The sequence below is a fragment of the Lepidothrix coronata genome, unplaced genomic scaffold (genome assembly GCF_001604755.1).
Source record: "Lepidothrix coronata isolate B3197 unplaced genomic scaffold, Lepidothrix_coronata-1.0 Scaffold14, whole genome shotgun sequence".
Taxonomy (NCBI): domain Eukaryota; kingdom Metazoa; phylum Chordata; class Aves; order Passeriformes; family Pipridae; genus Lepidothrix; species Lepidothrix coronata.
The window spans coordinates 6,881,965-6,902,069 of NW_016690194.1; the positions used below are offsets into that span (position 1 = coordinate 6,881,965).

The 20,105-nt window shown below is 42.9% G+C and overlaps 1 protein-coding gene and 1 long non-coding RNA gene across 5 annotated transcripts in view; one reads left to right on the forward strand and one right to left on the reverse strand.

Annotated features, from left to right (window-relative positions):
* Nucleotides 1-442, reverse strand: part of SSBP2 (single stranded DNA binding protein 2) — a 141,048-nt gene extending 140,606 nt beyond the window's left edge. For all 3 annotated transcript variants that reach the window (XR_001873358.1, XM_017806119.1, XM_017806118.1), the window contains exon 1: nt 305-442. Coding sequence is in view for 2 of the 3 variants with exons in the window: in XM_017806119.1 (XP_017661608.1) it covers nt 305-363 (59 nt within the window). In the remaining variant the exon portion in view is untranslated. The remainder of the gene's footprint in view (nt 1-304) is intronic.
* Nucleotides 443-4,058: 3,616 nt separating this feature from the next.
* On the forward strand, nt 4,059-19,140 carry LOC108493053. Of its 2 annotated transcripts, XR_001873315.1 has the most exons (4): nt 4,059-4,561; nt 17,861-17,889; nt 18,001-18,080; nt 18,990-19,140. It is a non-coding gene; the product is annotated as an uncharacterized LOC108493053 (long non-coding RNA). The 2 variants fall into 2 exon arrangements; XR_001873316.1 differs by lacking the exon at nt 17,861-17,889 and having other exon boundaries at nt 18,990-19,138.
* Nucleotides 19,141-20,105: the final 965 nt, after the last annotated feature.

A 20,105-nucleotide genomic window follows, 5' to 3' on the forward strand; every position in this document is an offset into this window, starting at 1 on the left:
TGGGACGCGGCGGGACCCGCAGCCCCCCACGCGGGGCTCTTTGTTAGCGGGGCTGTCCCGCACCTTGCGGGGCCGGCGATGGGGCGGCGGGGACCCCCGCGGGACCACCTTGGACGGGGCGCTCCGCGACCCCGCAGCGCTGGGACCCCCGAGCACGGGCGCTGCCCCCGCACTCCGTGGGGTCCGGCACGAGGGGGTTGAGGGAGGAGGGGCTGCGCCGCAAAGTTTAGTTGTGGGGTGCGCGGGGGTTTGCGCGGGGTTTGCGCGGGGTTTGCGCGGGGGTTCGTGCGGGGCGTGTACTCACTTCTCCCTGGCCTGGCTGTCGGACGGGACGCTGCTGTTGCTCTTGCCTTTGCCGTACATGCCTGCGGAGAAGCTCCCGACTGTCACGCACCTGTCAACCCATCACCGCCTCCCCGGGACCGGCCCCGTCGCCACGGCGACCGCGCCACTCGCGCGCGCCATTGGCCGGGCCCGCCCCCGGCGCCGTGATGGACGGGGCGCACGGAGGGGCCGAGCGGGCCCCCCGCCCCGCCCCCGGCCCCCCCCGCCCCTGCTCCGCGCAGCTCTCGCCGCCTCTCCCCGGCGCAAGGGGGAATTAGAAACGGTTCTAGAAGGATTTTTAAACAACCGGCTGTTCCCGGCGCCGGCCGCCCGCCCGCCGCCGCTGCCGCCGCCGCTGCCGCCGCCGATGGGGGAGCGCCAAGGAGAGACGCAAACTGCGGACCGGACTCTCTGCCAGCCCTGTGTCCGCGGCCTCCCAGCCGCGCACCGAGACCCCTCGACCGCCCCCTTCGCCCCCACGAGGGCAGGGGGCACCCCCTGCCCCCTCCTGCCCCCCTATGATCTGCCCTCAGCCCCCACGGGGATCCCCCCACCCCTGCCAGACACAGCCCCGAGGGTCCCCTCTCCCCGATGGTCCCCCGCCACATCGGGTCCCACCCTACCGAGGGTCCCCCTATTCCCCCACCGGGGGAGGGACCTTCCTCCTTTGCGATGAGAGGCGAGTGCCGGGACCGGCCTTAGGCGGCTGGAGCTGGGGAGGAAACGTTTCCTGAACCAAAGCAGCGTGGCTTTTTAGAGAGGCTTAAAAAAGAAAAAGTAAAAAAAAAAAAAAACCAAAACTGCCCCACGGTCTCTAAAGAAAATTCAAGGAAATGCTTTGATTTTTTTTTTTTTTTAGAGTTACATCGCAATAATTGCGTGCTCACAGGAGGTGGTAGGAAGGGAGCAGCCACTGGGGCCATTTATTGCCTGATTTTTTTTTTTGTCTTCCTCCTAAACCGCAGTCCCAAATTTTGCGGATTTTGATACCTGCTTATGTTTAAAGTGCGACTAACCTTGTAAACCCACTCACGTGCGTAATTCTTGGGGGGGGTCTTTTAGTGATTTAATGTTTTAGTGTTTAATGCCAAGCCCTTTCTCAGGTCGGGTCAGATTGTAAATGCGCCCATCTCCGCGTCCTGTGGGCAGGCAAAGGTCACAGGCAACTAGCGCCACAAAAAACCCCAATCAAGATTGGAGGAGGGAAGTTGTGCCAGACGTGGACCACCAGCATCTGTTTATCATTGCCGGAGCTGCAAGGAGAAAAAAAAAATCCTCTGGATTTTGAGCTGCCAGAGCGAAGGGAATGGTTGGTGAGGTGAAACTGGGGGGGAAGGGGGAGAAATAGAAGTATTGATGAACAACTGGAACAAACTAGCGATGTCAGCAGAGACAACGTGAAGGAACAAGAGAGGCTGGAGAATCCGAGGTGCTTGTAGCAGTTCCCTACATGGTGTGGGTTGTGTGGGATGTCTGTGCTGTTGCAACCCACCACAATAATTCATCAGATTAAAGCACACCACAGCAAATCCCATTTTGTGCCAAAGTTGGTTGTCTTAGGCTTATATCTAATTTTTTTATATTTTTTTTATTAACAGTGGGAGAGAGTGGTTGGAGTGAGTCTAGGGAGAGGAGTAAATTAGGCTGACATCAGCCACCCTGGTGGGATCAAGGCTCCTGCTCCCAAATTACACTGACAAGACCAGGGGAAGAACAACGAACAAGGTGGCAACAGTGGGTTGTGGTGTTAGGAGAATGAGGGAAAACAGAAAAAGAGAGGGGAAGGAGTGAATGGAAGGGTAAGAAAAGCTCAGAGAGGAAATGAAGGATGAGGAAATGAGGAAGCAAAGCACAAGCACAACGCACGAGGAAGTTGGGTGATAAAGGTGGGAAAAGACGAGGAAGAGAATATGAGATGTTAATGAAACGTGAACCGAAAGGAGGAGTTTTGGCCTGATTTAGACAGAATAATGCTTACATGTGTTGGTGCCGTGGAGTTTAGGTTGGACATGAGGCTGATGGCTTTCAGAGTGAACATGGGCAGCAGAAAATGGTGCAAAGGAAAGAATCAGGGCATAAAACAAAGAAAAGACTTGGGTTGTGGGTAAGACATAGAAAAGGAGATTTGGTGAGGGAAGGAAAAGAGTGAGTGTGGATATCTTTGGTCAAACTACGGAGGTAAATGACACTAGTACAGATCATAGTAATCCAGAGTACAGTTTCCATCTGAATATTTGCTTGCGTTTGGGGACGAACCATTATCACCCCATCAGATATGATGAGTATCTCCTGTTCAATGCTTTATGCTGACATCCTGAGCCATGGTTTTAGCAGGGCTTTCACACCAGGCTGATAACTGGCGAAATCCTTCCTGGGCAGGACAGTCGTCGAAATCGAAATCTCTTGTTTTGTTTACCTCAATAGCTTTGGTTGATTTATTTGTGGTTCGGAGAGGGGGTGTATTTTGAGAAGATGGCTGTATCTGTGTTCTGTCAGCCTTGGAAGGGGAGAAGTTTGTGATGGTGAGAGAGCTGTTAATGTTCTCTCGATATGCAGCACAGCTAAAAATGCTTTGTTCCCGTTTTTCATGTGATTTATTTGCATTCCTGTGATTTATTTTGGTCTGAAGGACCCCAAATTACTTGTGTGCTCCAGATCAAGATGTGATCTGGGGCAGAGCAGGAAGAACTTCAGGAGGGCAGGGCTGGACGCTGAGACAGGATTAGGATGGCCCCATTCCCAGTAAGGCTGGTAAAACTTCTCTTTACAAGTCTGCTTCCCAAGCTACCATTAAAATTCAGATGATGACTTTGTAATTTTGCTTAGAGATCCTTCAGTGGAAAAATGCAGAAATAGTGCTAACAGTTATTTATTATGCATATGAAAACCAGAGCACAAAAAGGAATAAGGTGTTTGCCGGGCACTGCTGTGGGTTTGCCCGGCTGATGTTACCATTGCCTTTGGAGGAATTATATCGTGGAGTATCATCTACCAGTATCATATGAACAAAATCTCATCATGTGAATGCAAAAGTTTGCTTAGTAAGCAGGTAAATTAACAAAAACCACCCAAACAGTGTTACCAAGTTTGATGTGTCATTAGTTCTTTCTCAAAGTGTGGATACTCGTATAATATCCGTGTATCCCTGCCCTTGCTCCAGTCGTTCTGAGCACAAACACTGTTCTCAGCAGCAGCAGTTGTATCTCATGAGGCCAACACTGTAATTAATGAGATTTGAGGCACAAGTACTGAGACAAAATTTACTTTTCCAGTATCCAGAAATGAAGATCCAATCTATGGTAAAAAAGGGGATAAGGGGTGGCAGTACTTTAAAGCTTCTCAAACCGACATTAGAAAGGAATTCACAATGTATTTTTAGAGTGTTATAAAAATCTCTTACATAATGCTGATTAATTCTTAGGTTTTAGGGAAGAGCACTAGGCTTTGTGTATAAAAGTGTTGACCAGCTAAGCCACTGAAAAGGGCTGGTTCGGGATGGATTTTTTTTTTCCCCTTTAACTTTTTCTTGGTTACAGAAAGCTGCAATTATTCAATTATTACAGGATTTTGCTTTTGTTTGTGTGTGTATGAATATTTTTCTGGAAACTGCATGTTATTCTTGGAAGTCTTTATCATTTTAAAGCATATGTTATGTTATCACCCTGTCTGAGATACAGGATAGCTACAAACTGGGTGGGGTTTTTTCCCCCTCTGCCTTGCTGCAGCTAGTTACGTTATGGATTAACGTTAAAGATATCTGCAGTAAAACATTATTTGTGTGGCTGTGTAAGACTCACTTAAACAATGCCACTTATATTACAGAATCATGATTTTCCTGGCGCAGTAATACATGCAATTACTTTATATTTCTGCCCATTCTGTTGATTTTCAAAATTATTGATTAATCTAACTGGCAGGTTTCACACAGCTCCTAACAAAGGGCTATTCAGGCAATTGAGTCAGTAAATGGTACTCCCTTGTTTTAATTGTGGTTATCTATACTTATCGTTGTGTAGCTGGGAAGATTTTTTGGACAAGATATCATGGAAAAGGGATGCTTTTGTTTAGTCTTTTTCGACAGATACATGACCGAGGCAGCTTTGAAGCCTTTCTGAAAAATCCTCCTTCCTTCTGTAGAATGTTTAATCTTCCTGTGGAGTGTCGAACTATGAGACTTACTCTGCAGAATTCCATTCTTGTGCCATACAGATGAGTAAGAACTGCTCAGGTAAATGAGGTGAGTCCTTAATTGTTACTGCAGAATGAAGGTAGGAGGAATGTGTGGGTCCAAACAAAATCTTTATTTGCCCCTCTTTTCTATTCAGGAGGAAATGAAAATACTTATAGCTCAGGGGTAGGGAAGGATGATCCTTATGGGTCCCTTCCAGATATTCCGTGATTCTGGGTCTCAAAGAAAGGCTTACTAATAACCCAACAGCCCCTTTCACTTTCTTTTCCAGCAAAAACCACAATTTTCTTCTGGCTTTGGAGAAGGAGCAAAGATGCTTTTGCAGCACAGTTCATCCACGAAGAGGTCACGCAAATATGACCAGCTTAGAAACAAAACTTGGTGAGAATAAACCTTTATTGCTGTCACTGGCTGTGATAGGTTTGATCACACATGTGAGTGCTCAGGCTCCCAGTTTGCAAACATGTGCAGTTCAGAATAGGGGAAATTATCTGTAAAGGGCACACAGTCTGAATCCTACAGTGAAAAAACCCCACATTTGTGTGTACTGGTTTCCTCCACATTAGCTGTCACAACTTTGTTCTCTGGTGTTTCATGTGGTTTCAGCTCTCCCTAATGCTGTTTCCACTGGAGGGGCTCTCACACACGGACGCTCACGTGTGTGTCTTTGGGGCTCACTAGGACAACTTCTGTTGTCTCTTATGAAGAAAAGTTCAGAAACAGCCTCCTTCCTCTCTCCAATCACATATTTTTACTTCTAGAATTGGAATTGCTACTCTTTTTTTTGTGAGGTTTAGTTAATAATTGGGTTAAAATTGTTTCTGACGTATACATAAACACACATGGCATGTGAGGTCATTGTTTAGCTGGTTGTTTTAAACCATCTGACTGAAGCTATGTTCTACCAGACAACCCAGTCTGTGGGGGAAAAAAAAAAAAGTAAGAAAAAAGAGTACATAGTCTCTGTTATTAATCATTTGAAGGATAGCTGAAAGTCACCATTGCTGGTTCAGTGATGTGTCACATCAGGAACGTGATTCTTTGTGCTGCATGTGGCAATGACCAGAAGAAAAACAGCTTGAGAACTGGGGATATAGCTGGATGTGAGGCTAAATGGGACCCCGATCCCACATGAAGCTCCACATGGGCAGATCTATCTTTGCATGATGTGGGTGCAGGGAGGGATTTGTGACAAAGGACTTTGCTGCTACAGTGCCTTCGCTGCCACTTTTCGCAGTTAGTGCTGTGCTAAACAAAAACAACAAACAAAAACCCCAACCAGAAATCACATTAGCAGCATCAAAATTGCTTTTATTTCCAGGGTCACTACCCTTAGCAATATGTTGCAGGAAAAGGTTGATCACAGTGTGGAGTTGCTGATAATTCCTGAGTTGGTTTGACATATGCAGACTGCTGTTGACTTCAACAGGCTTATTTAGCACATTTGTTTCTTTTGGGTTTAGGATTAGTCAAAATGCAATTTTGTGAAGTTATACTGAGGAGGTAGCCTGTCGTAGGCTGTAGGCCTGGCAGGACTCAGGTTGCACAAATATAACAGCAAAAAGACTTTGACTTTAGCCAAGAGTTAGCCATGATTAGGGCAAATAACCTCTTCAGAATGCTCAAGATTTTTACATATATTGAATTCTGTTCAAAAAGAAGAGATTCCAAGGCAAGCAGCAATGCTCAAAGTGAAGATCTGGGAAAATAAATGGCCTAAAGTTGTCATACCATGACAGCCTTGGCAAACCTTTACATAGTTTTATAAAACAAACACGTGTGATGTTCTGTTCTCTCAGTTGGTCTTTACATTAGAAGTTCACACTTAAAAGATGAATAAAATGGTTCTCTCTCTCTTCGCATATTTACTGAGCACATATTGGTGGATTAAGTGCTATACCATATCCAAACCTACAGCCACTCTGTGCAGCTTTTCTGCCTTCTTTGAGGTGTATAACCCCTGGAAAATGGAGATCATTCCAGCCTGTTTTGTGGGCTTGATATTCCAAGGAACTAGTTTCTCTGGATCTCAAGAATCATAGAAAACAGAACAATTGTCTGTGGTGTTGCTCTTCTTCTCAATGAGTACAAAATGTACCAGTGGACTCTGAGTGTTATTTCATTTGTTTTCAACACCAAGATTGCAGCTGCTTCTACATTTTGTGAACTACTTGAGCTTTTTTGGGTTCAGTTAAGAAAAGAGAGAAAATTTCACCCTGTTTTGGATGCGTGGCCCAAGGAGAGGGTAGTGATGATTAAAAACACTGGCATATATCAAATCAATTATACCAGCTGGCCAATAGCAGTGTTAAAAGCAAGGAAGGAAATCACGGCATTATTCATTAGTTTATACTTATATATGTTTTGTTTCTCTTAACTCATACACAGGCACGCACATGACATTGTTCATATATATTGTTCATGTGGTAAGGAAGAAATAAAAAAAGAAATCGATACCAGTGTGCATATGTGTTCAAAAGCTTAGTGAATTCTTCAAGCTCTGCTGGGGATCAGGTTTCATGAAACTGCAATAAAAAATCCTTTTTATACCTTGTCTTTGTGTGTTCCGAGGTGGGTTTGTAAGGTTTGAATTACTGGGTAATCACCAAGAAGTCTCCTTTGCATGAGCCTGCAGCTGGGAAATGGACAGTTTAATATTAATGGAAAGAACAAACTCTTCTCCTTTCTCTCTCCTTTCTTATCTGCACTTCTGCTTCATCGTTTCCTTCTCCAAGGTCCCTATGCTGAAATTGCTTTTGCGGAAGTCCAGGATGAACTACAAAACCAGGAGTAGAGCCCAGTTTTTCAAAATCCCATTTAATGACTGCAGTGAGCGACACTAACTTCTGAATATTCTGGATAGAAAAAATCAAATTCATTGATGTATCTGTAATGATTTATTTAACTGAGAAACTAATATCACATGAATCTGCAGACTTTCCTTATAAAATAGCTATTAAGTGCCGTGCCATCACCATGCCAGGGGGAGGTATGGACATAATCGCTTCTGGCTTCTAAGGGAAGAAAAGTATTAAATGTTCATCAAGAATGAATTGGCAAAAATTACTGAACTTTAATAGAAGTAAACAGCAGCACAGTGTCTGTAATGTGGTGTATATCCACTTCAGGTCCATCCTGGCTTCTCTTCCAAACAAGTTCAACAAGAAATTGAAATTAATTACTGAGGTTTAGCACATCACCACTTTTTTACATTAAAGGACGCTTCTTCATTTAAGCTAACTGCTGAAAATCCAGTATGATGGATAAGAGAAGACAACCCCAAAGCAGGGTCTCTAGGTCTAAGGTAAACATAAAGTTAACCCTTTTTGGGCTTTCTAGCACGAAGGAGCTCTTGGCATGCAAAGGGATGTTAGAGCCTGTTGAGAGCCCACAGAAGCCGTGGGACTCAACTGAGAGCTCCAAAAGGCTTTCTTCTTCTCCATTTATGCATGTAAATTGTATATTTGAACAAAAGCCTTTGCTGGTGACTTCTCTGCTGGTGTCTGAGCTGTGCTTCCCATGTCTAAGTCCAGTGTTGGTATTTAGGGAGCTGAACTGAATGAGCTCCTCTGACCTCTTGTGAGAGATCTGTTTACACAGGCAGAGTGTGGCTCTCAGGGCTAAAGCCACTTGGTTTCTCCCCAGGTGATCTTTCTGTCCAAAAAAATGTGGTACTGTGGGTCTATGAGGAGAAACAAGCCCTGGTCCGAGTGGCTGGAACAGGGACTGTTACAAAACCGAGTCCTGAACAAGAGAACAAAGATGCCTTAGGGCTGTGTAACAAGCAGAGCCTCCTCCCATTGGTTCTCTCCTGTTGAGTTCTCCATATTCTTACTGCCTGGCATGTTGTTTTCCTAGGATATCTGAGGAGGGAGGAGCTTGAAATTTAAGGCAAATTGGGTTATTTAAAATATCCTTCTTTTATGGTTAAAATTTATAGCCCAGCTTTGTGACGCTCGCCTCCTGACCTGTGGTAGCCTTTTTCCCTTGGTGATTTAAAAGTGACCTTGAGAAGCAGAGATATTTTCATTTCTTCCATTTCCTTTCCTATTTTTTCCCTTCATTTTCTTCTGCTCTTAAAAGAGAAACAAAACTAAACAACTCCAAAACATTCTTCCAGCAGCACAAGATATGTCTGACTAATGCATCCCAAGATATGGATTTCAGTGAGGAAGGAAGACATGCATTTTTTATGTGACTGTTGCTACCAGACAAGATGCAGGGCAGGAAGGCAGGTCTGGAAAACCTCCTCTGTGGACTGGGAGGGCATCATGTCTCATTATGGCAACTTAATTCCAGACACTGGCCAACAAACCAGGGATGTGGAAAGGCATCTGTATGGAAGAGAGGGGCTTTTTGATCTTGCACACTGGCCTCAGGGGTTTTGGTTCAGAAACAGGCAGGAGTTATATAGAATTCCTAGAATACAGCTGGTGCACCCATAACTGCATTGGCTATAATAGGATTTTTTACTGTGCTAGGAATGAAATATCAGGCTCTCATTGTTATCTTTCCTCATGCAGCTGTAAAGAATTTATTTGTGAGTTTTACAATATCCAGAGGTGGTTCCTTTTTACCCTTTTTCAATAAAGTTGAAATGCCAAAAGTTCTTTAGTTTGTTATTACTCTTTGCCCAGCACAAAACCCTTGTAGAAGTCCTGAGACTGGCATCTCTGTCTGATTGTGAGCCTTCTCTTAAAGAGACCATCTTAATTTCCCTGTGTGGCTGGTCTTTCTGATGCCATTTTTCAGTCAGTTCCAATATTGAGCCTTTTCCAGCATGTTGACATGCCAGACTGGTGAGATGTATATTTGTGGTTCTCAAGAACACATTATTCTATGTGTTCTTGGCAAAAATCTGGGTCATACCTCAGGTTTTAAGCATTCAGTGTGTTCAAATTTCTTGTAAGCCTGCAGTGTCCCACCTTAGAATGGAAAAAGTGTTATCTATTACTGTGGGCATAAAAATGTTTCACTTGGAGAAGATCTCTCAGTTGCCTGGAAAACCAAGGAATCAGGGAGCCATTTCACTTCCTTTTGTAAGACTACCATTCTTTAAAAAGTTTGGCCCTGATTTCTTGTTGCCTTCAGGGGAATGAGGAGTAGGCAGTGATGTGACTTCCCAAACACTCCACTTTTCCATCCTCAGTCAGTGGCTGCTCCTGAGAATTGTTCTCAGTTTGATTCTGTGGTTTGAGCATATTCAATCCTGACAAACACAGCCTTTTTTTTAAAAGCTGTCAGTATTAAAGGTAACTTTCATGTTAATGGAAATGACAAATTAATCCTGCAAAGAAATACACAGTAATAAGGAGAGGCTGTTTTAGATTATATTTCTTTTTCTCCTTGCATGCTGGTTCTTTAAAATCAATGTTAAGAAATATCTTCTTTTTTTCCAGTTGGACTTTTTTTTTTCTCTTTCACTGACTTGAATCCCCTTTCACCTCCACTGGTGCTTGCCGTGTCTGGGGAAACAACACACTCTAAATTCAGACGTAGCAGGTCTGATCGTGTTTGTCTGATCATGTTTCCCATTGAAACCAGGACCATTTGGGACAGTGTAGGACTAGGAATTATTGCTAAGGAACAAAGAAACAACAAACTTGCAGTCTTTGGAAGGACATGAGGGAAACTATGAAGAAAATCTTTCTCTTAACCCCTTCCAGTGAATCTACCACATATATACAGATCTTCAAAATCATTCCCCAACAGTCTTCTCATTCGAGAAGTACTTGGACCAGATGGAAGTCAGAGCAGTAGGGGACTAATAGACTGTTTTAAGGTTCCCAGATTAGGTCTGCTTAAAAATTAAAAATGGATTTACAAATGCAAGCATCCAATCAGAATGTTTTTCTGATTTCCGTGTTTCCAGCAGTATCTGGCTCCTAACACAAATACAAATGTCATAATTTGTTTTCCATCCCCTCAGATGTCAATGTAAACAATCTTTTGGATGGATCTGGATGTTTCTCTGCATCAGTATGAAGCCTAACTCAACAGTATTGTTTGAGTTTATAAGAAACAGAAGGGGAATCTGACAAGTTTAGTGACATTGTCCAAGCTATCTGAACCAGAGAGAAAGTCTTATTTAATGAAAAGCACATTAGACTTTAAGATATGTGCTATATTTGTTGTTTCAGTTAACATTAGGAGCCAGCCACGTCAAGACTTGAGCTAAAATGACCAGGCCAAAGCAAAAAGCATAGGAATGGGCAACATATTTCACACACCTTACTATCTCCTGAAGCTGTTAAAATGTTTTGTGATGATATTCTCTTTTCTCTCAAAATCCTTGAGGAAAGTTCATACAGGAACAAAACTTAGGGAAGGCAACATTCACTCCATTCGTTCATATTTGTTTCTATTTCTTTCCTTTCTATTCCTTTTCCTATTCCTTTTAAGAATAACCTGATGCATCTTACCCTGAAATATATATATATATATATTTTGGTTTTTGTCTTCCAATTTGAATTTGAATCCAGTCAACTGGACTTCGCAAGGAAGTCTCACACTCAGACCCAAGTTACCAAAAGCATTTGTTTACTGATTGCAAACTGTTATTATCTGTTGACAGTGGGCTTGAAGCCCATCTTTGAACTGACTTATTGGAAATACTTTAGGACTTATTTTTCAGAAGCAGTTCAGGCAAGCAGATGAACCTGAGTGGGTACTGCATATAAAATTCTCCTGTTCTGTTCTTGGTGTGGGGATTCAGGAGTCAGTGTAAGCCAGAATGAAGGATGCTGGAGCAGTGTTTCCACACTTGCCTGTAGGCCTGGCTCTTCATTTTGAAGTGCAGTCACTCCTTGCTCGGCTGACAATGTTGTTTACCACAAAAGGCTCGGCAAAAAACTACTGCTAACATTGCTCCATAGTCAGTTGTGTTTCTGGAAATTAATTTCCAGGCTGCTGTGAGGAGGTTTATGGCAGACTGTCTCTCCTGACTGCCAGAAGTTGCGCAGGACATTTTCATGCACAAGCAGCGGGTTTTAAAATATGCCCTTGCTTAGGCACATTATTATTCTGAATGTCTCAAAGTTATGTTCTCACTCGTCACCATAGAAATGATTATACAATTACGTACCCATTTTTCCACAGAAGGGCTGCCTGTGTGTCTGGGTATGGATATAATGGCTCTCCAAGTCACTGAGGAATTGCTTGATTGCAAATCAGAGACCATCACTTTGCTTCCCAGGACCTGTCAGGGAAGGAGCAGCTGCTGACCAAGCATGTTTGGAGAGGAGCAGGCAAGGCAGGCTGTGGGCACGTTTCCTCCTGCATGCAGCAACACACCTGGCTCATCCTTAAGGAATTTCCTCCCTCACTCAATAACACACATTGTATTCCCTCTTTTTAAACCCTTTTCAAGTTATATTTTGATTTCTGTCCCACTATTCTATTTGTCAGCAATTTTTTTTCTACAGAAATAATCTTTTATGAATCCTGGGTTTAGTGTTCAAGTTCCCAGCAAGTCCTAGGAACTCCCTTCTCTGAGCAGTACATGCATTAAGGACTCTCATCAAAGCCCTTTTCAAATTCCAAACTATCCTAAGAATGGTTTGTTCCTGCATGTCAAGGAAAAGAGACACTACACCATTACATAAAATGTTCTGCTGTGGTTTCACATCTTCTGAAGGCATCATCCTGAGAAAAACTATTGACAAACAAGAGGTAATTTCAGAGAAGGAACAAAGCAAAATCTCCAGACGATGATGTGATAGAATTTCTGGTTTATATATATATATATACATATATATATGTTAAAAATAGCTTGGTTAAAAGGCAACCATGGGAGTTTGGCAAGGTACCAGCATTTAGAGGCCATGAGAATACAAACGCAAATGGCTTTTACCATTCAGGGATACTGCAGCTGACTCCAGTAGGAGCTTCCTGAGGGAAAGGTGGATCCTTGGGGTTTATACAGAATAGCTGACTGCAGAGAAAATGGTATAACTAGGCAAACTGGGTGGAAATCAATAATATAAATAAGTCATTGAAGTAAAGGGAAAACTCCTAACAGTGAACATCCAACAATGTTCTTGAAGAAAATGGTAAAGAGCTCATCCATGAGAACATCTACATCTCATTTGGATAAAAACTGGGGGTTTTTCCATGTAGGCTCCCCTGGCCCCTGCCAATTCCTTGAAGACTCATAGGAGTCTCAGTGGGGTTTGGTTACACCTCAGCAGAAGACGAGCCCTTATCCACCCAGTACAGAAATATTTCTCCTAGCTGTCTGCCAAGCAGAAAACAGATCTCAGTGTTCATTCTGGTTCTTTCTTTACATTTCTGGCACTCTGTCCTTCCCCTCTTGTTCTGTGTGCCCTTGCCCCACAGGTAAGGGCCAGGGATCGTGCTCCACAAACCCTCATCCCAGCAACATCCATCTCCACCTGTTTCACCTTGCAGGAAACACAGTTGAAAGAGTTTCTGCGTCAAAGCATCCTGGACCTTTTGGCTATGCAAAGTTGACTCTATTCTAACTCATTTCACCTGGTCAGGGCAGATTTGGTCATGCAAGCTGCCAATTTGTTTATTTCTTTTTCAACAGTTAAGTACTGGAAGCTTCAAATCTAAAAATCCACAGCTTTCCTAGGACCTTTTAAACCAACCTTCAAAGGCAGTCTTTTATGGCTGGGTTATAAAACTCTTTGCAGAGGGAAAGCTTCAAGTCTGAATATTGAAGTAAAGTGTTTTAAGTTCCTTTTTGGATCATGAATCTATTATTGAATCAGGATGGAAACTAGTTTGCAGCCTATCTCCTGCACAGAGCATCCATACTGCCAGAGTCAAAAGTGAAGTCACTTTTTGGATTGGGCGCTGACCACAGAAGGCTTAGAAATGCCACTAGTAATTAAAAACATTGTGCCTGGGTCCTTCTGTCTTTATTGAGGTGAAATCGCCACTGAAAGCAATACAAGTTGAGGCTGAAGAACAACAGCAAGCTCATGTCCTCTGTTTTCTAATATATTTAACTTTTTAAATGGATAAACTTTTTATGGATGCTGAGAAAGCTTTGTACGTTTTGTACGTTTCAACAGTAAAATGGATGCAATTTCCTCTAACTTTGATAGTGACTGTAATGGCCGTTAGTGCTCTGTGAGGCCAAGCAGAGCCACCTTTCCTTGCCCCCTTCTCTGTACGAGCCCCTCAGCCTGGACAAGTGTGAGCTGCTGTCAAGGCTTTCTTTTGTTTTTTCAGCTTTATCTCTTGTATTTCTACTAATGCCTTGTCTACTTTGTGGATCAGAGACTTTTATCTAGCCGTCTGGAAGAGCTTAGCACAACTCAGCCCTGATCCTGTCTGAACAATCACAACACCAGCACTAATTGCACTGCAGTTTAATTGCTCGAAGTGTTAAGCAAACTGGGTGGACTCCATTTGGTAAAGGTGGAACACCGGTACCCAAAAAAGGGTTTGTTTGGAGCTGAAGGGCTAAGTAAAATACTGTAGTCTAAAATGTCCCCTTCCAGCTGCTCGTAGATGTGGGCTCTCAGCCCCCGTGCTGACAACCAGTCCCAGGCTCCCCTCCTGGGGATGGGGCTGGGAAGCCACAGAGATCTTTGTTTCCCTGTCGCAGTAGCAGTATCAGTGAACTCTTTGCAACCACGTGTTTCCAGAGGGATCCCCATTTTGCCATAAATCTTCCGTGCCTAAGTTTAGATTCCCTCCTGGTAAGGACGCCCAAACGTGCTTAATTAGCCTGGGGTTGTTTTGAGCACTCCACAAAGTTCCCTCTGCAGACCACAAAGCAGAGGAGAAATGCCAACAGCTTGTTAACCCTCGTATCCTCCTCCTTTAACCATGGTCATTATATCATTTACCAGTCCACAGAGGTACCACAGCCACAGTCAGAAAAGACTTGAGGGTCAAGTGGAGCACCTGGGCATCCAGCCCTGGAGCTCCTGGAGTGAATAGTAACACGGAATTTCATTGTCTGGGATGCAGTTCCTGCACCACACCAACCCAAAATGCATTTTGGTTGAACAGCAGCCTTCAATTTTTATATATTTATTCTTAAATCCATCCATAAATCTGGATGCCATACTCAGTAAATTACCCAGGCACCACATTTCCACAGCAAAATCCCAACTGTGAACCAGAGTAAAGTTGTGGGTGAGAAACTGGTGGTGATTTCTGGTCCTATGTGGTGAGGGAGCTGCACAGGTGACGTTCAGCCCCTGTGACCAGCAGCAGTGTCTTCAGAAATATTGCAGACTGCTCCAGAGGTGGAAGGGCTATGAATAGCACTGATATGGCACAATTCAATTCTGGCTGTGCCCATGAATCAGCAGGATTTGGAGAGCTGTAAATCCTGGTGGTTCTTGCTCCCTGCTTGCTGACAGTGCAGGATGGCACTGGAGCCATTGTTGTGCCAGGCTTTGCTGGGAGAGTTCTGGATCAAAGCCATGGCAGCCAGGATCATGAAAGACTCCTTGGAGAGGTCAGATCTGATGTAACGGTGTGTGGGGTGGGTGGCACTGGCCAACAACACAACAACACAGGTGCCTGGTTCCCTTGAAGGTGCAGCAAGGCGTCCACATCTTGTTTTTGTTCTGTTTGCATGTGTGTCTCGGCCAGAAGTACAGTTTTTTCTGTTGATTTTGACTGAATGTGAAAGTTTCTTTGTTTCCTTTTGGAATGCAGGGATAGAGACTAAAACTAGAGCTTAAGTGGGTCCCTGTTGTCTGCAGGTAGGTAGGGCAAAAAATCACAAAGGAAATCTGTGTGTTATTAGCCAGCTTGGTTAATAAAAACTTAATACATTTGACTCATTTAACAGTTTAAATATCTCTTAAAACATTTTACTGGTGAGATCTGAATGCCATAGGTATTTCTGCACTGAGCCATGGAGCTGGGAAGGAGTTGTCTCATGATATTTTGTGTGTAGAAGATGTCAAGAAAGGCAAGAAGGTGTGGGAAACAATGGGGGGAAAAGCCCTGGATATGCAGATAATTCTTTGTAAAAGCATGTACATTTGTAAACACAGACAAGAGGAGTACACCAGGATGAAACTGGGAGAGGACCAGACTTGGAATGCAGCAGCTGGAAAGGACAGTAAGAGAACATAAACTGCCAGGTGTGAATGTGAGAAGGGGGTGGTACAATAAACACATGGAAGTGGAAGAAGGATTGTCTTATGCTTGGATGGAGGAGGTCCCTCGAAGGCACATGTCCAGCTTCTTCCCAAGGTAGTTTCCAAAGGTGACATCAGCACGTGGTCAAGGGGAAGAAGGATCAGTTCTCTTCCCACAACTGTCAATGTGCAGGTGGGTCAGGATTAGTGTGTAGAACTGAAGACTAAAATAGCTGTTTACCATCATCAAGTGGGAGCTTTAATGAAACCAGGCTTCTCTGCACCTCCTCACCAGGAAGGAGTTGGAGAACAACCGGAGATTCACTGATAAATTATGGCCTGTCTCCTGCTACAGACACTGCCTTAGCATGTGAAATGCATGATAGAAATTTGTCCTAAATGATCACTGACCTTCAAACAGGAGGGGAAGAAAGCCAGACCCAACATGACAATATCTTCTCTTAAGCAAAAAAGCGCAACCCCCCCCCGTGTTTAACTGGATTCTCATGAAAGATCACGTGTGCCATAAGAGGATGAATTTGGAGCATTCTCGGTTTCAGAGTGAGTATTTTATATAAACAGACTAAACAGTATAGGAAAAATACAGTGCTCTGCACAACAGCAATGCTCAATGAGCTAAAAAGCCATATTGAGCCAGATCTTAGTGATAATTCCCAGTGCAACCTATTCTTGAGTCTGAAGTCTCCTGAGAGATACCTTACATAACAGGAAATTGTGGATAATCACAGAAAATACATCAAAGCCATTTCAGATATTTCCAACACAACACGTACTAAATGTTGGGGGGGCAGGGAATAAATGTGCAGATGAGCATTTAGGGTTGGGGTTTTGTGGGTTTTGGTTTTTGTTTTTTTTTGTTTTTTTTTTTTTAAATTATTATTTTGCATTGGTTAAAGTATTTCCTCCAGGAGCAGGGTTTAGAGATTTTCCAGAGTGTGGAGTTTTGACCAGTCTGTGTGTTCCATCCTGCCTGTATGATCTCCACAGGAGAGCATAGAAAGGGAACAGACACAGCGGATCAGAAGCAGTCAGGGAACATTAACTGCATACATGCATAATTATTGCTACAGTGACCTGATGGAAATTTTGCAAGGATTTCAAAATGTGTGCAAGGAACGCAAAGGGTGAAACTTTCCTTGAGCCCCCTTTGTGTTTCTGTGCACACGCTGGCAAATAGAAATGGCAAATAATATTATAAATAGATGTTAGTTCATTACAGCCTCTTGAATTGTAGCAGGGTTTTTTTTCAAGACAGGCTAACTGAGTGCTTTGAAAATGGTAGAAGACTGCATCAAACTGGATGTTAAATCCACCTATTCCATACAGGAATAACTATACAAAGAAGAAAATGCCAGAGTGAGGGACTCCACCATCCTTACAGTCTTCACAGTCTGTACTGTGGATCCATCTATCCATCTCTATTTGTGTGTTGATTTTCTGTTATGGAAGTATTATGGCAACTTAAAGATGGGAAAAAATTCAAATTTATCATGCCTTTTTTTTTCTGATGGAACAGTGGTGTCGAACACTGTACGCTAACTCAGAGTTGGGGACTGAGGGTTGTGGAGTTTTAAAATATGCTGGAATGAATAGAACAGAATCCACTGATCCATGGTTTTATACCAGCCTGTCTCAGTCTAAGGTCAAACTGGAAAAGTTTCCTGACAAGAGCTATAGGTCTGACTCTCTGCTTCGCTGCTGACTTAGCTGGTTAGCTAAATAAGTATAATATAAAATAAATAATAAGTAAAATCCTCTAAGGGGAGAGGGGAACTACAAATTTAGGTTAAAAACAAAAGTTATGGCAAACGCAAGTGCCTCGAAGTTTTGCAATAATCCTCCACTACTTTTTGCATCCCAAAAGGCTCCAGATGTGACCAGCCACTGCGAAGTGGCGAGTTGTTTATCAGCATCCTGCACCGCAGATGGGCACCTGTAATTTCACTCGCGCTTTGCATCAGCAGAATTAAGATATCCAGGGGGAAAAAAAAAAAAACATACCAAAACCCCAAGCCTACTAAAGCAGATTTCTGAGTAATAATGCATAAACATGGGTATTGCACAGCCCTGCCTGTCACCTTCAAGGTGAGGTGTAACAGCATCCGATTCCTCCCACTCCCGTGTGAGCTGAGGGTTTCTCTGTGTTCGTGTTAAGGCTGCACCCGGCAAAAGAGTGAAAATTAATAAAACGCAGCGAATCATAGCACTGTTATTAAACACTTGGATTTTTTTCCACCTCTTTCCACAGCCTTTTCCAGCTGTGAGATCCACAGGCAGGTGAGTGATGGGGCTGCCCACCACCCACAGGCTTGCTGTATTCCTGTGCACTGTATATTTATAAACTGCCTAATTTGATCATGTTCCCTTCTTGATTTGGTCTATTCACAGCTTCATTTTGTTTTGGGGAGCAAAGCTTCTACCTAATTACTTCCTTCTAAAAACGAGTACCACCTTCTTCGATTTTACAGGTGATGAATCTGGTTGTTTATATAAGCCACAAAATAAAATTGCTGTACTCAAGGGTCAGGTTTGTACTTTCAGAAAGTCATCTCCGTGTTTGTGTGCAGCACCTGCCAATTAATATGCTTAAAAATATCGCTGAAGTTATGTAAGATCTTTAAAAATCCTTCTGCTTCTTTACTCCGCAGCACTTCACCTGTGACTAAAAGTCATCAAGCTTCAATGTGTTTTAAAATAAACTCAAAACCCAAACAGCCCTAATTTAACAGAAGGAAGAAATTATTAACTCTTTTCTCTTGGGCAGAATTATTTGGACCTGTCCATGTGATGCACAGCCTGATCTTGCACTAATAATCTTGTGAGTTTGTGTCCCTGGTCAGGCATCACCCCAGCCATAGAGGGGGCATTATTATATATCATTCTTTTATGCATATAAAACTATATATCATTCTCCATTAATGATATATAACATACAATTTATTGGCATTGGAAGGGCAATGGCTGAGTAAACTCCAGTCTCAACATATCAAACCAATGGCCCAGGGTCGTTCTGATCCCCCATCATTCTGCTTTCCTAGTTTTTTATTTAAGAGACGGCTATATGGAAATGAGCCTTCTGGAGCAAGTTCTGGCAAATGTTTTTTTCTGGTGCAGTTTTGAGGGTGGGAGGAGAATGATTTTGCGTAACATGAGTCTCTATGAGGAGTTACACATCTGAGCTACAGCGAGCATTGGGGCAGAGTAAACATGCTGGTTATGGCACCTTTAAACAATTTAAACACAGCGGGATTTGTGTAATATAAATATTAAATCTTTCAGAGCACTATTTAATATAGAGGGTGTTAGAAGTCACAAAGGTTGTCTGGCTTAAATTTATAGAAGATACTGAAAGTGATACACTGTGTTTTCTTTTTCAGGAACTGATTCGGGCTGCTGACGTTAATGAGAATTATGCTTTTCTGAGCTCTGGAACAAGCTTTAAGGCAAGATGTATGGATAGATAGAGAGAGAGAGAGAGAGAGAGAGACAGACAGACAGACAGACAGACAGACAGACAGACAGACAGATAGATAGATAGATAGATAGGTGATAGATAGATAAAGCCCCTCTGTCCTTTCTTATTTGCCACACATTTAGAGATTTTATGGCAGGACCCGGTTTTGTTCCACAGGTAGCAGGAGCTGGGAAGTGCCTGCTCTTCCTGCCATCTTGCAGCTTCAATACTCCCAAATATATTTAGACTAATGACTCAATTCCCTCATCACAAAGATATGTGAGAAGGAATTGTAGTCTATCTTGTAAAAACAGTGCTACACTTGTACATGCATGTGTAGGACTGTTAAAGATTTTACAAGATACATGGGAACGTGCCACTGCTTATCTGGTGAAAGGTAGGACCTCAGCTTTAAAAAAAGAAATCCACCCTCTACCTCAGGCCTGGCCTGCCAAGTTTTAGCTGTACATTCCCTGTTTGAGGCACATCCTGCACACAGAGGTGAACATGCTCTCCAATTTAGAGGGAAGATTTAGGAGCAAACTCTACTTCCATTTACATCATTAAAATCCTAATTAGGCTGTAAATCAGGATAAGAGTATGGTTGAGGTCAACAGGGTTGGGTGGATTTAAATGGCTGCAGAATTTGTCCAGTTTAGGTGGAAATATAGACCAGATGAGCAGAGTAGAGCTGAAAGAAAAAAATTTCTCATTCTTGTTAGGATCCGAACAGAGTAACACCACCTATCAATTTTGGGTCAGAATGTTTTGCTTCTTTCTGAAAAGAGATAACAGTGAAAATGTTTACTGTCCTAAATCACAGTGGCCAATGACAAATGCATTAAACTGGGCCAAAAATAATTTATAAAAGCTTGAAATGAATTTTTTCCCCCTGACATATAATAATTTATAAAAACTTGAAATGAATTTTTTCCCCCTGACATATACTTGATAGGGTAGTTATTAAAACTAGATTTGTATTCCTCAGTTTAAAATTTTCTCCAAACTATTAACAAAATCTGATGTATTTCCCAAAATA